Here is an 11,067-nt window from a genome sequence, read left to right as displayed (position 1 = left end):
ACCTGGTGAAATAAAAAGTTTTATCTTTTTTTTTCCTTTAGAATTTTAACACCCATCTGCTTTGGGAATGGTCAACCCTGGGGCATGAAGACGGCTACCCGCGTGGCAACGCCGACTTGAAAAACAAAGGGCCCCAGAATGATGTAACCCCCCCCCCACCCCCGTAGCGAAGCACGACATCACTACTACAGCAACATACTCGTTTGGAAATATGACCCTCGGAAAATGCAGCTGCTGATATGCTAACTTGCCCACTTATATTAATGCTTTTACTGATGTAAGTTATGTCAATATTTAAACCCATAAGTTCACTGCTAAAACAGAACACTGTATACACGTTTGTCAAACTACTAATACCTAAACAAACCTCACCTGGGGCATAAACAAGGCAGACCGGATCATTATCTTTGCTCAGCTGTGTAGACGCTCATTCGGGCACCTTTTTCGATTAAGAGAGGGGGGAGCAGGTCAAGTTAAATATCAATTTTATTTCAAAATAACACATTTTTCTTTAACTTATTCATTTCTCACACATGTCAACACAAAACAGTGTCAAGCCATCTGTTAGAATCATTCACCGAATCTGAACTGGATTTACGTGGCCGAGAGCGTTTTAGAGATCTGCAGAAGTGATCCATTAAATTTCAATCAAGGAAGCATTAACATGCTTTGGATGCACTCCAATTTGCTTAAACATAGATTCGAAAATAGCATGAAATGGTGCTGTTTTTCGATTCCATAATTTATTGGTCAATGTTATCCCGCGTTCATCTCAATTCAGTGCATAACGCAGAATTCTACAAAGCCCTATATTCGTTCTGCCACATTTGAACTCAATTCAACTTATTATCAAATCTTGAGCAATCCACAAAGTTAACTTGTATAACCAATCGGCTCTGACCCCAAAAAAATCATTTGCGTATTAGAGTTGACATTCATTCACAAGTTTTAAAAGATAATTTAAACAAATAGCGGTAAATTCAACGTGAAAATTAAATTAGTGCCGCCTCTACATCTCGCTGGGGTAAAGGATATGTTTTAAGGTTTATCAAAGGAGTGCTTCGGTCAAAATATCTACGTTTATAAATCAACCTAAAATTCACAACTAAAACAGAACTTTCATCATAAATACTGAATTTGTACTTAATACAACTTTAAACAGAAAGCTGCGGCACTTCAAGTTCAAAGAAAGAAAAATCCACTTAAGTTGTTTAAAAAAAACATACTTGTGTTAAACAATTAAATTCCATTGCTAGTGTGTAAACGTTATACACAATCAAAAAACAACCCAAGTTCTCTCTCTCTCTCACAGCTGACAATTTAAGCCAGTGAAAGCATTCTTCAGGGGATTGTTTAAGGTAATTTTTTCCTTAAATCAAATTAAGACGTGTTTGCATCAATACTAGAAACATCTAATTGGGTGTTATAACGTGTTTTTTTTTATAGTACAGGATAAAACAATACACATGCTCTAAGCCCTTACTTATTTACTGTCTTGGGTCACTTACAATGACTGTACGCAGGGCCCACAGAATGTGCCCACTGCTTCCTGAAAGTTAAGGAGACTGAAATGGCCTTTGTTGCAAGGTTCTCACTGGGGGTGGGAGAGTAGGAGGTCTTGCACACACGCACACACACAGCGCTTCCAATGGGAAGAGACTCATCGATTTCCTGCAGCCAGTTCTTGGAATAACACAAAATCTCCCAGAACAGCAACTCAAAGTAAAACAACGATTATTGGGAGTAACGCACTTTTTCCTGTACAGATTAGGCAGATTTTTTTTTTGCTTGATGTAAAAAAAAACAATGACTTCAATGACATTAAAATAGCAAAGAAATTAAATACACATGCTCACGTTACCTGTTCCCTAACGAGCATTTCTTAGGCCTTTCGCTGCAGCCAACGGGTCCCCACTTGCCACCCAACTCGCCCAGCCACATTCAAATGTTACAATGAAGCCATCACAAACAATGCAAATCAACAGCTCAAAATGTTAACGTCGCAGGGTCAATGTACGAAATAAAGAGAGCCCCCCCCCCCCTCGGGGATCGATTTGCCGATCGACAAAAAAATCAAAATCGACTCCCATTTCTTGTTGTTGTGGTTAAACTTCGCGGGACCTCTTTAAAAATAGAGCCCCTCCCCCACCCATAAGCCACGTCCAGCGTGACGCGGACGATGATCCAAGCCCTGCCCCATCACCTCCCGTCCAGCGGCACACGTGGAAACAGAAGCAATTTTTTTTACTATGTTTGTTGTTAGTTGAGCAATCGAACAGCATAATCATGAGAGTAATGGTTTTCCTAAATAATCACGTAGCTCAACTCTCCCGCAAAGTGTAGCGTGTGTGTGTGTATATATGTACATTATACATGAAGAAATGTATATAAACAATACATAGTATCAACACACACATACACATACATGTATCGAAACAACTATATACATGTATGCATGTCAATAATATGTATACAGTATATGCATATATACACATTGAGTATATATCCTGCAAAAAGATTTTTCGTAAAGTGGAAATCGCAAGTATCCAGATACTTTGCTCGGGCCATTCTCCACGCACTTTTATAATTTATGCATTTTATTTCATATATTTACATATGATCAGTGACTTGGGAAAAACCAGCTCAAGTCAACAAACGGGCCCAGCGATCATCCACGCACGAGCCAAGCACCGCAACCTGACCTCACCATTCTCTAGGCGTTCCCCATTTATTTTTGTTAAAGACGAAATGTCATTGCCGATTATTTTGCCATTAACGTCAAGGGGCTCCCCCCCCCTCCTCCCCCACCTTAGGACGACCTGCAAGTGGCGTGCGCTGTGAACGAGCTGTCACCGTCACCAAAAACAATCCGCGGAAGCTCCAGATTCGTTCAGTGCCGGAGTAAATCAAATTGCGTTTCAATACAAACGTAACAAGGAACTTCCGCAGATTTCTATCACCGCTATGGAAATACGCAGGGTCAACCTCCCCCATAGGCGTCTAGAGTATTGCTCTGGGACTACCGGTGGAGTATGTGGAGCATGACATTAGTGGTCCACATACTCCAAAGCACAACTCAAAATAGCCACTCTGTAAGGTCACTATGCAGATTTCCTGCTGCCCAATATAATGGAGCACACACACACATTGTACACGTCTCTCCATTTCCAGTCGTTAAGAGACCAATACAATAAGGAAAACATATCCTTCATCACCTTCAAGTCATTTTGGTAATTACAATAAATATCTTGGAGGGGCACATTGTTGGCAGAGCTTACCATCTACGGTTCGTGTAAATGTTTACGTTAGTTCTTGAATTACCTTCTAAAGTGACCACACAATGGCGCACGTAACGTGGTCGTACAACAGCAACTCAAGACGTATTTAAATAGTGCTTAGGCAACAGTAGATGTTGCTAAAAAAAACATTCAACGTCTAAGGGCTACAGTACTTCCAGATGTTTCCAAAGCACGCGGATATCTCAACAAAGTTACCCAACCTTGAAGGTGCTCTCAAATAACCAAATATCAAAGAGTTTTCTCAGTGGACGGTCACCAGTTGCAAGCTGTAATGGGGACCCCAAATACAAAGATCCCCCGTATAAGCCTTGTATAGTGAACTTCTTTAGCACCGTACGTAGCCAACCGTGCTAATCAGGTGCCTTAACAGACTGTTGTGACAGGTGCCGTTAACGATATGAAGGCAGGCGCGGTACAACACCACGCAACGCCCGACCACCTTTGTCTCCCCAGTGGCAATGCTTTTTTTTTACACAAGCAGCAGGTACTCATTTGAGGCTGAGTCGACTTAGTGGAAGCCCAGGACTGCTTCAGATGATCGTCACTGGTGTTGGCCATGAGACGTTTAGAAACGTGCGTCTTTGGTTGGTGCGAAACATTTCCACATGAAAAGTCACTTCCGTTGAGCTATCGTTTGTGGCCAGCTTGATTCGGATAATTAAGCTAATCGCTCAGTGGCCCTTACCTGGTACATTTTAAAATAGCTTGTAGTCTGGGGACCCCTAATAGACTGAGACATCCATATTAAGCCAATATTCTCAGAGTAAACATGACTTACACAAACTCGTGCGTTGCTGTGGAAGCATTATGGGTCAAATCATAAACCGGTCCAGAGTTTACATGCTTCAACAGAAGCTGCCGCTTGAAAAAGATTTGCCTGGAAAACCAAATAGGCCGATGGAGTAACAGATATATTAATATCTGGAGACGTTATATCTGCGCTGAAACATAACTTTAGTCAGAATGCACAACCACCAGTTTTCCAAATAGTCCAGAATCGTTTCTCTCTCTCTGAAGGGGAGCAGCGATTTGCCCGGTGAAAGTTTCATTGTAGTGGTAAGATGCGGTGATCGGTCGAGTGTTATAGCATAGAGAATAGAAGGTAGAATTTGGAACAAGGTTAACGTCAGGAGTACAATGGATCTTAGTTTAGTGCACTTATTGTTTAGGGTATGTGCAAAGAAGCGTGGAGAATTGCAATATTGGAGTAAGATTAACAGACGGCTGGAATAGCAACATGTGGAGTGGAGAACGCATCGACAGCTTAATGACACATTTCAAACTGTTCAGCGATTGGGCTTGAGCAGGACACTTCATGGCAGCTATACGCGATGATTGGCGATGGCACTGGTCAACAAAAAAAAAATTCTGGCCTGGACTTTTGCAGCTGTTCTAGACTAATTTCAGGGTGCGGATTCCAAATCTGATCTCAGATTTGCTCTATCACATCTCATTTTTATGCTATCGGCATACCACATTTTAATAGATTTTACCCGAAATTAACTCTGTCACTTATGATTGCCAATTGTTGCGAGTCAGTGACTGCTTTAGTGTTAAAATATGGTGCTGTATTTTTAGGATAGTGTTTATAATATCATTTTATGTAGATATCCACATTTATTTAATATTTTTCTTCTGCAGTTTTTATTGAAAATGTAATATTTGATATCTCAAAAACCTGATGTGATAGACAAAAACTGATGCCAGATTTGGAATCAGCACCCCAAAATTACCTTAAAACCGTTGGAATACCTTATGCGAGAAAAAGTGTGTTGACCAGTGTGGTTGAGAACAATGGAAGTTGGCAACCGATGAATGTTATGCATCCCGGAGGACGGGCACTGAGGAGATGGAGCGATAAAGTCAGTTCGTGCACAGGCGCTCGGCGGATTGTTGCATCGCTGGAGGTGGCGGTGATTTTGGGAGGCCTCCATCTAGCAGTGGATTGAACATGGCTGGTTATGATGAACTCAGTTCAAATTGTGATGACGCGGGGGGGGGGGGGGTCATGAGTCCATTCAATAATTGAGTTATTATGTACCGTTTGTAAACTCCATAATTTGCATAAATCATAATCGATTGTTACAGGCACGGCTAGAAGAATGCATCGTTAGCATAATTAGTTTAAATCCGTGAATTGTTAAGATGCCTCCTGAACAGAATCCAAGTCTGCATTGTTACGAATGGAACGCGGCCAAAAAAAACCCCCCACAGAAACTGCGCATTTTGCAAATGCTCTCAAAACGTGGGCAGCAGACGTGGGCAATGGCGCTGAATGAAATGTACCTCGTTCAGCACCGTCACTCAATCCGGGACGAGTGTACACAGCAAGCAGCGGCGATCATCGCCCTCCACTTCCAAGACTCGTGCCCCGAGTCGTTCTTGCAAACGGGGACTCTATCCTGACCTCTCGGACTTCTCGCTCGGTTCAAACAAAATCGATTTTCGAGACGTGCACGGAGCGCTCTCGTTACAGCAGCACACGGGGGTTTAGAAATGAATGACGCAAACGGGAAGACAAAGAAAGACGGACAACTCTGCATCCTTTCACCAAATGCCACGCACGCACAGACGCACGTGCACAACAACATCCATCTTCACTCGCCAAGTAGTCCGCCGACGGGTAAGCCTCGCCGCTTACTTACGCTATGCACACCTTACCTTGCTTTGCATGTCCTTAATTCTCTGCTATCCATGGGCGGATTATCCATGTTTTGCAGATGAACCGCGCTATTTTGCACCCTTTATTATCGTGCACGCTGGTTTCATTATTGACTCGTAACTCGTTAAGGGGTCGGTGACGCCAGTGAGCACGTGACAAAACAAGTAAACCGATTGCTTCGATAAACAATAAAATAAATGATGTAAATAATGCGTGTTTAAAGTGTTAATCCTGGTAAAAAACTCCTCTGGCCCCATTACTCCGGGTAATCAAGAGTCGAGAGTGTTTATCATCTTGCATTTAAACGTTACGTGCGGTTGAGTTGAAGTGTGATTAACGGGCTGAGGGATCGCAATCATTGTATTTCCAGCCCTCTTTTCCTTTGGGGATAACACAGCGCAGATGTCGACATCGAGATAATCTTCTCTGCCTCGGAGTGAAATACAAAGTATGGATCTGGGTGGCGATCAAGCCAGACTTAACGCGAACACGTGCACAACGCAGCAGGGCTCCGATGGACTTTGACGGGAGAGGCCGAGATAATGACCGCACCTCGCGCCTCCCTGGTCAGTGCGATAGACTGGTTGCAATGGAAACCCGACGAGGAATTTCTCCGCCCCTGCCTGGCTGAACGATTGCGAAGCAAGTGGCGTCGACGATGAAGAATCGAACGATGAGCAAACGAGCCGCGGTTTGTTTCGCAGCCGCTTCTCGTCAGTTTGTGTCGTGTGAGACCACAAAAGCCGTGAGATTTATGGTGAACCCTATTGTTTGGGTCTTTCGGTAAAGTCACGTAGACAGGTGGACTTTGCCGAAAGACCCAACGAATAGGAATTCCTGCAGTCACGAAAGCTTTAAGTCGAGATTTATGGTGAATCCTCATTAGCACCCCCCACCCCGTTAGTATGACCACGTGGATGCTGCCCCTGGCAATGGGAATCCGTCAGGGCCGACTCCCAATTCTGCCCAGTATTGGCATCTCGGGGCGCACGGCTTGTGCGATGGTACTCGATGACTGAATTAAATGGACGACTACCGTGCATTGCCTGCCAGGTGACGTGGGGGCATGAGGATGTGAGGTTTGGCCAGGGGATGGCAAAATGTTGAGTGATGCCCCTGATCTGTGTGGGTTTTCCACAGGTACTCCAGTTTCCTTCCACGTGCCCAATCACTCATTAATGGTAATGGCCAAATATGCCCAAAGTAGGGCCCTCCTGAAAACCTGAGTCTCGTGGGTCAATAATAGCAATGATGACACTGGTCAACAAAAAAAACATTTTTTTCTGGCCTGGACTTTTGCAGCTGTTCTAGACTAATTTCAGGGTGCGGATTCCAAATCTGATCTCAGATTTGCTCTATCGCATCTCATATTTATGCTATCGGCATACCCCATTTTAATTGATTTTACCCGAAATTAACTCTGTCACTTATGATTGCCAATTGTTGCGAGTCAGTGACTGCTTTAGTGTTAAAATATGGTGCTGTATTTTGAGGATAGTGTGTTTATAATATCATTTTATGTAGATATCCACAATTATTTATTATTTTTCTTCTGCAGTTTTTATTGAAAATGCAATATTTGATATCTCAAAAACCTGATGTGATAGACAAAAACTGATGCCAGATTTGGAATAATTACCCGAAAATTACCTTAATACCGTTGGAATACCTTTTGCCAGAAAAAGTGTGTTGACCAGTGTGATTGTTGTAGAAGCCATGTGAACTAAAGTTGACTTTTGGTTGGGCTTCTGCAGCCGTCTGCTACTCTCTCTTCCTTTCCATATCAGAAAGCCACTGACGCTATTCGCTTTATAATCAAGATTGAAAACTAATGTATTTAGAACTGCTTTGTGTGTTGAGTTTATCCTCCTTCCCCCCCGCACACCTCCGATTATCACAGTTGACTACGTACGGTGCAAAAGAAGTTCAGCAACGTACATACGTTAAGTAGGCAGGGGGGAGGGGGGTGATAGCGCTGCGTTTGCGTCGCCACCCCCTCTACCGATGACACTGTGCGGGAGTGCGCTTTGACCAGCACTGTCCCCGCGTTCAACCGTGTAAATTTCCCTATTGTGGACGGGAGTTTATCTGCTTTTCATCGATCGCCCTTTACAGCTGTCCAAATCCATGCGATGTGAAGATTTTGTTTACGAGTTCCACAGATGTGAGGCAGGTTTGTGTGTGAGCCTACGATTTACGCTACGGGGCTACGCATCCTTTCCTTATCTTTAGCTCCACTCGTTAATGGTTTCACAGGAAACATTCGACGTGAAAGGTGTTGAAGACACCTTTCACAAATCTATGACGTCGCAATCAATATGATATTGATAATAAGTACGTCCCCATTTAATGTTATTTGTTTTCCATGAACCTTCCCATGATCGACAAAAGTGTCTGTGCTCCTTGCTAAGGAACCATTCTCAAAGAAAGAGAGTCTGGAAAATAGGGAAATGAAAACGGACAGATTTGGGCTTTAAAAAAAGAAAACCCTTAAAAATATACCGTTTGTCAAACAACTATACAACAGGTTCACTCGTGTTTAAAAAGAAAAAAAAATGTCCTTGCTTTTGTTTATACATTCAAGTTTCCCACCTCTCCTCCGGTTACCACCGCGTGTTTCCTGGCCGAATGGATACAAAGAGACGCCCTGGTGGGAGGCAGCGATCTTCAACAACTTCCAATTGGCCGCTTCCCTCATTTCCAAACTTGGATTACAGTAAAATGTAAATTGCACATGTTCCATGTTTTCTTCACAGGAAGAGCAGTTTGTGTTTTTTTTCTTCATTTTCCTTTCGCATGTTTTTCAATATTTTTCTTGTTTGTAAATTGCAGGCGCCTTCAGGAACCTTCATCCCCCCCCCGCCACGGAGTGGAAGAGTCCGGAGAGTGAACGCCTCGGTGCAGCCTCGCCAGAGACTCGCGAAGCTGCGAACAAAACCAGGGAGGAATAAAAATAAAAATGTTGCTTTACGCACGGACTCCGGAACGTGCTCCGACACCCGCGCTCATACTCGGAAGTCATGTGACCCTTTCCATTTTCCGAGACGTCTGCAAGTTGCAGGGTGAGAGTTTTCCGTTCGCCGTTGAATCTGGGAATGCGCAAGCGGTTCGGAATTAATTTTATTTAGAGAGGCGTAGCGTTGCTGTTTTTAAAGACATTGTATTGTACTCTCCGCAGGGAACTGTAGCAACACAACTGTGGGAGCCTCGGTCCCCATAAAGTTGTTTCTTTTCTCTTTTCTTCCGGTTTCGTTTTGATTACATCATCGGAACGGAATCGGAAGAAAAACTGACGAAGTACACGAACGTCATCGGAAAGGGTTAATCAGCCATGACGACGTTACCTTCCCTGCCGCACAACGAGATGATGTTGCACGCCCGTGACGTCACGAGGCAAGCCGCGTTACATTTGAAGTCATCACCTTGGACGAACAAGTTTTCCTTTTCGCACAGTTTTTTGTTAATCGCCAAGTATTGGGCAACCCTTGGGTCAATCTGGCTGGTCTTCTGCAGGGTTCGTAATAGCAATACAACTTTATACTTAGCTCTGAATCGTATTGAATCATCTTGATAGGATTTAGCGTGACCCCACGTTAGAGAGAGACAGAGGGACAGGGCGAATGCATGAACGCTTTCAACCTTAGTTGTAAAGCGTCACAAAGGGACTACGTGTGGTGCGACGTAGCTCAAAAAGCAGGCCAAGTAATAGTTTGTAACGGGACGATACAACCTGGGCAAATGAGAATCGATGCTTGACCTCGTATGAAGGCCACCGAATCGTGGGCAGACACAACGATCGGCTGCAAGCCTATTAAACACGTAGCGGTCACCCAATACGCAGCACGACGAAAGCGTGTCCCGTTCAGCGTGCAGACAAAGCTGCTGCTGCTGCTGCTGCTTGCTGCTGCCGGTGGTGCCGCTGTCTCTCAGCGGCGCCCTCACCTGGTCGATGTGCGACAGCGTGAGCTTGAGAGCCTCCCTCCACTTGCCGAGCTGCGCCTCGTGAGCGCGCTGCTGCTGCTCGATGACTCGCGCCCACTCGCGCTCCGACTGCGGCACGTGCGCCCTGCGCGCAACCGGCCCGCACCGGTCAGCTGAGCCGTCACCGCATTTCCGACCAGAGGTTTTTTTTTTATATTTCCAAAATTGAGCAAGCGCCGTTTATTTGACAAAATTGCCAGCGATGTGTGACCGTTAAATTTCGATTTAAAGCTTTCGTGACTGCAGGGATTCATCTTCTTGGTTCTTTCGGTAAAGTCACGTAGAATGGAAATAATAAAATAATAAAAATAAAATATAATAACATAATTCTCACGACGTTTCGGCCACAACGCAAGCAGCCGTCCTCAGGTGAAGAACAGGTCTGTCGGGGAGACAGAGTCTGAATGTCAGTGACATTCAGACTCTGCTTGCGTTGTGGCCGAAACGTCGTGAGAATTATTTTATCATGTTTTATTTTTATTATTTTATTATTTCCATTCTACGTGACTTTACCGAAAGAACCAAGAAGATGATGTGTGCCCGTGTGGTGCCACGGCCTCGAAGCAACTCTGCAAGCGCCGCGACTCCCCCCTGGCCCCCACCCTGAGCACGCACACGCAGTGTCCTGGCAGGGGATCAGCCTGGCACGACGGGTTTTAATCCGAAGGGTCCCTCGGAGGAAAGTCCCACGATTGGCCAATCCTCGCAGGACAGGTCACACTGCGGTGAGTTGGATTAAAATTGTACGGGCGCAAAAAGGTTCACCGGGCCAGCAGCAATGAGTCATTCGCGACATCGGGAGGGGCTGGGGTGGAATATTAAGCGAGAAGAGCAAACCATGAGGTCAGGGGATCGCAGTGCCACAACCCCCCCGACCCCCATACCGAATACACACTCGCAGGGTGTGTATCCGCCAGCCGGGCGTCCTTCCAGATTAACGAGGGTGAGTCACAAATTAATGAGGACGGACGGACAGACAATGGATCGCAGAAGCACCCGCCGCAGTGCTCGATGCAAGGAAAAAAACGATAATCACAGGTAGGTGCACGATTGTCCGCGCGCTGTACAACGTGACCCCGGGCTTTTAAAGTCAGGGGGATAAAAAGAGGAGCCTGGGACCGTTCA

At 44.8% G+C, this 11,067-nt stretch overlaps 1 protein-coding gene across 6 annotated transcripts in view; it reads right to left on the bottom strand.

Annotated features, from left to right (window-relative positions):
* Positions 1–468: 468 nt before the first annotated feature.
* Positions 469–11,067, bottom strand: part of LOC144728627 (protein Aster-B-like) — a 125,956-nt gene continuing 115,357 nt past the window's right edge. For all 6 annotated transcript variants that reach the window (XM_078608183.1, XM_078608180.1, XM_078608181.1 and 3 more), the window contains exons 20-21: positions 9,904–10,027; positions 469–8,886 (exon numbers count right to left, since the gene is read on the bottom strand). In XM_078608183.1, coding sequence (XP_078464309.1) covers positions 8,800–8,886; positions 9,904–10,027 — 211 coding nt within the window. In that variant the 3' untranslated portion in view covers positions 469–8,799. The remainder of the gene's footprint in view (positions 8,887–9,903; positions 10,028–11,067) is intronic.

The sequence above is a fragment of the Lampetra planeri genome, chromosome 29 (assembly GCF_965212315.1).
Source record: "Lampetra planeri chromosome 29, kcLamPlan1.2.h2, whole genome shotgun sequence".
NCBI classification, from domain to species: Eukaryota; Metazoa; Chordata; class Hyperoartia; order Petromyzontiformes; family Petromyzontidae; genus Lampetra; species Lampetra planeri.
The sequence above is the reverse complement of the archived record's forward strand: the minus strand, read 5'-3'. Positions and strand labels throughout refer to the sequence as shown.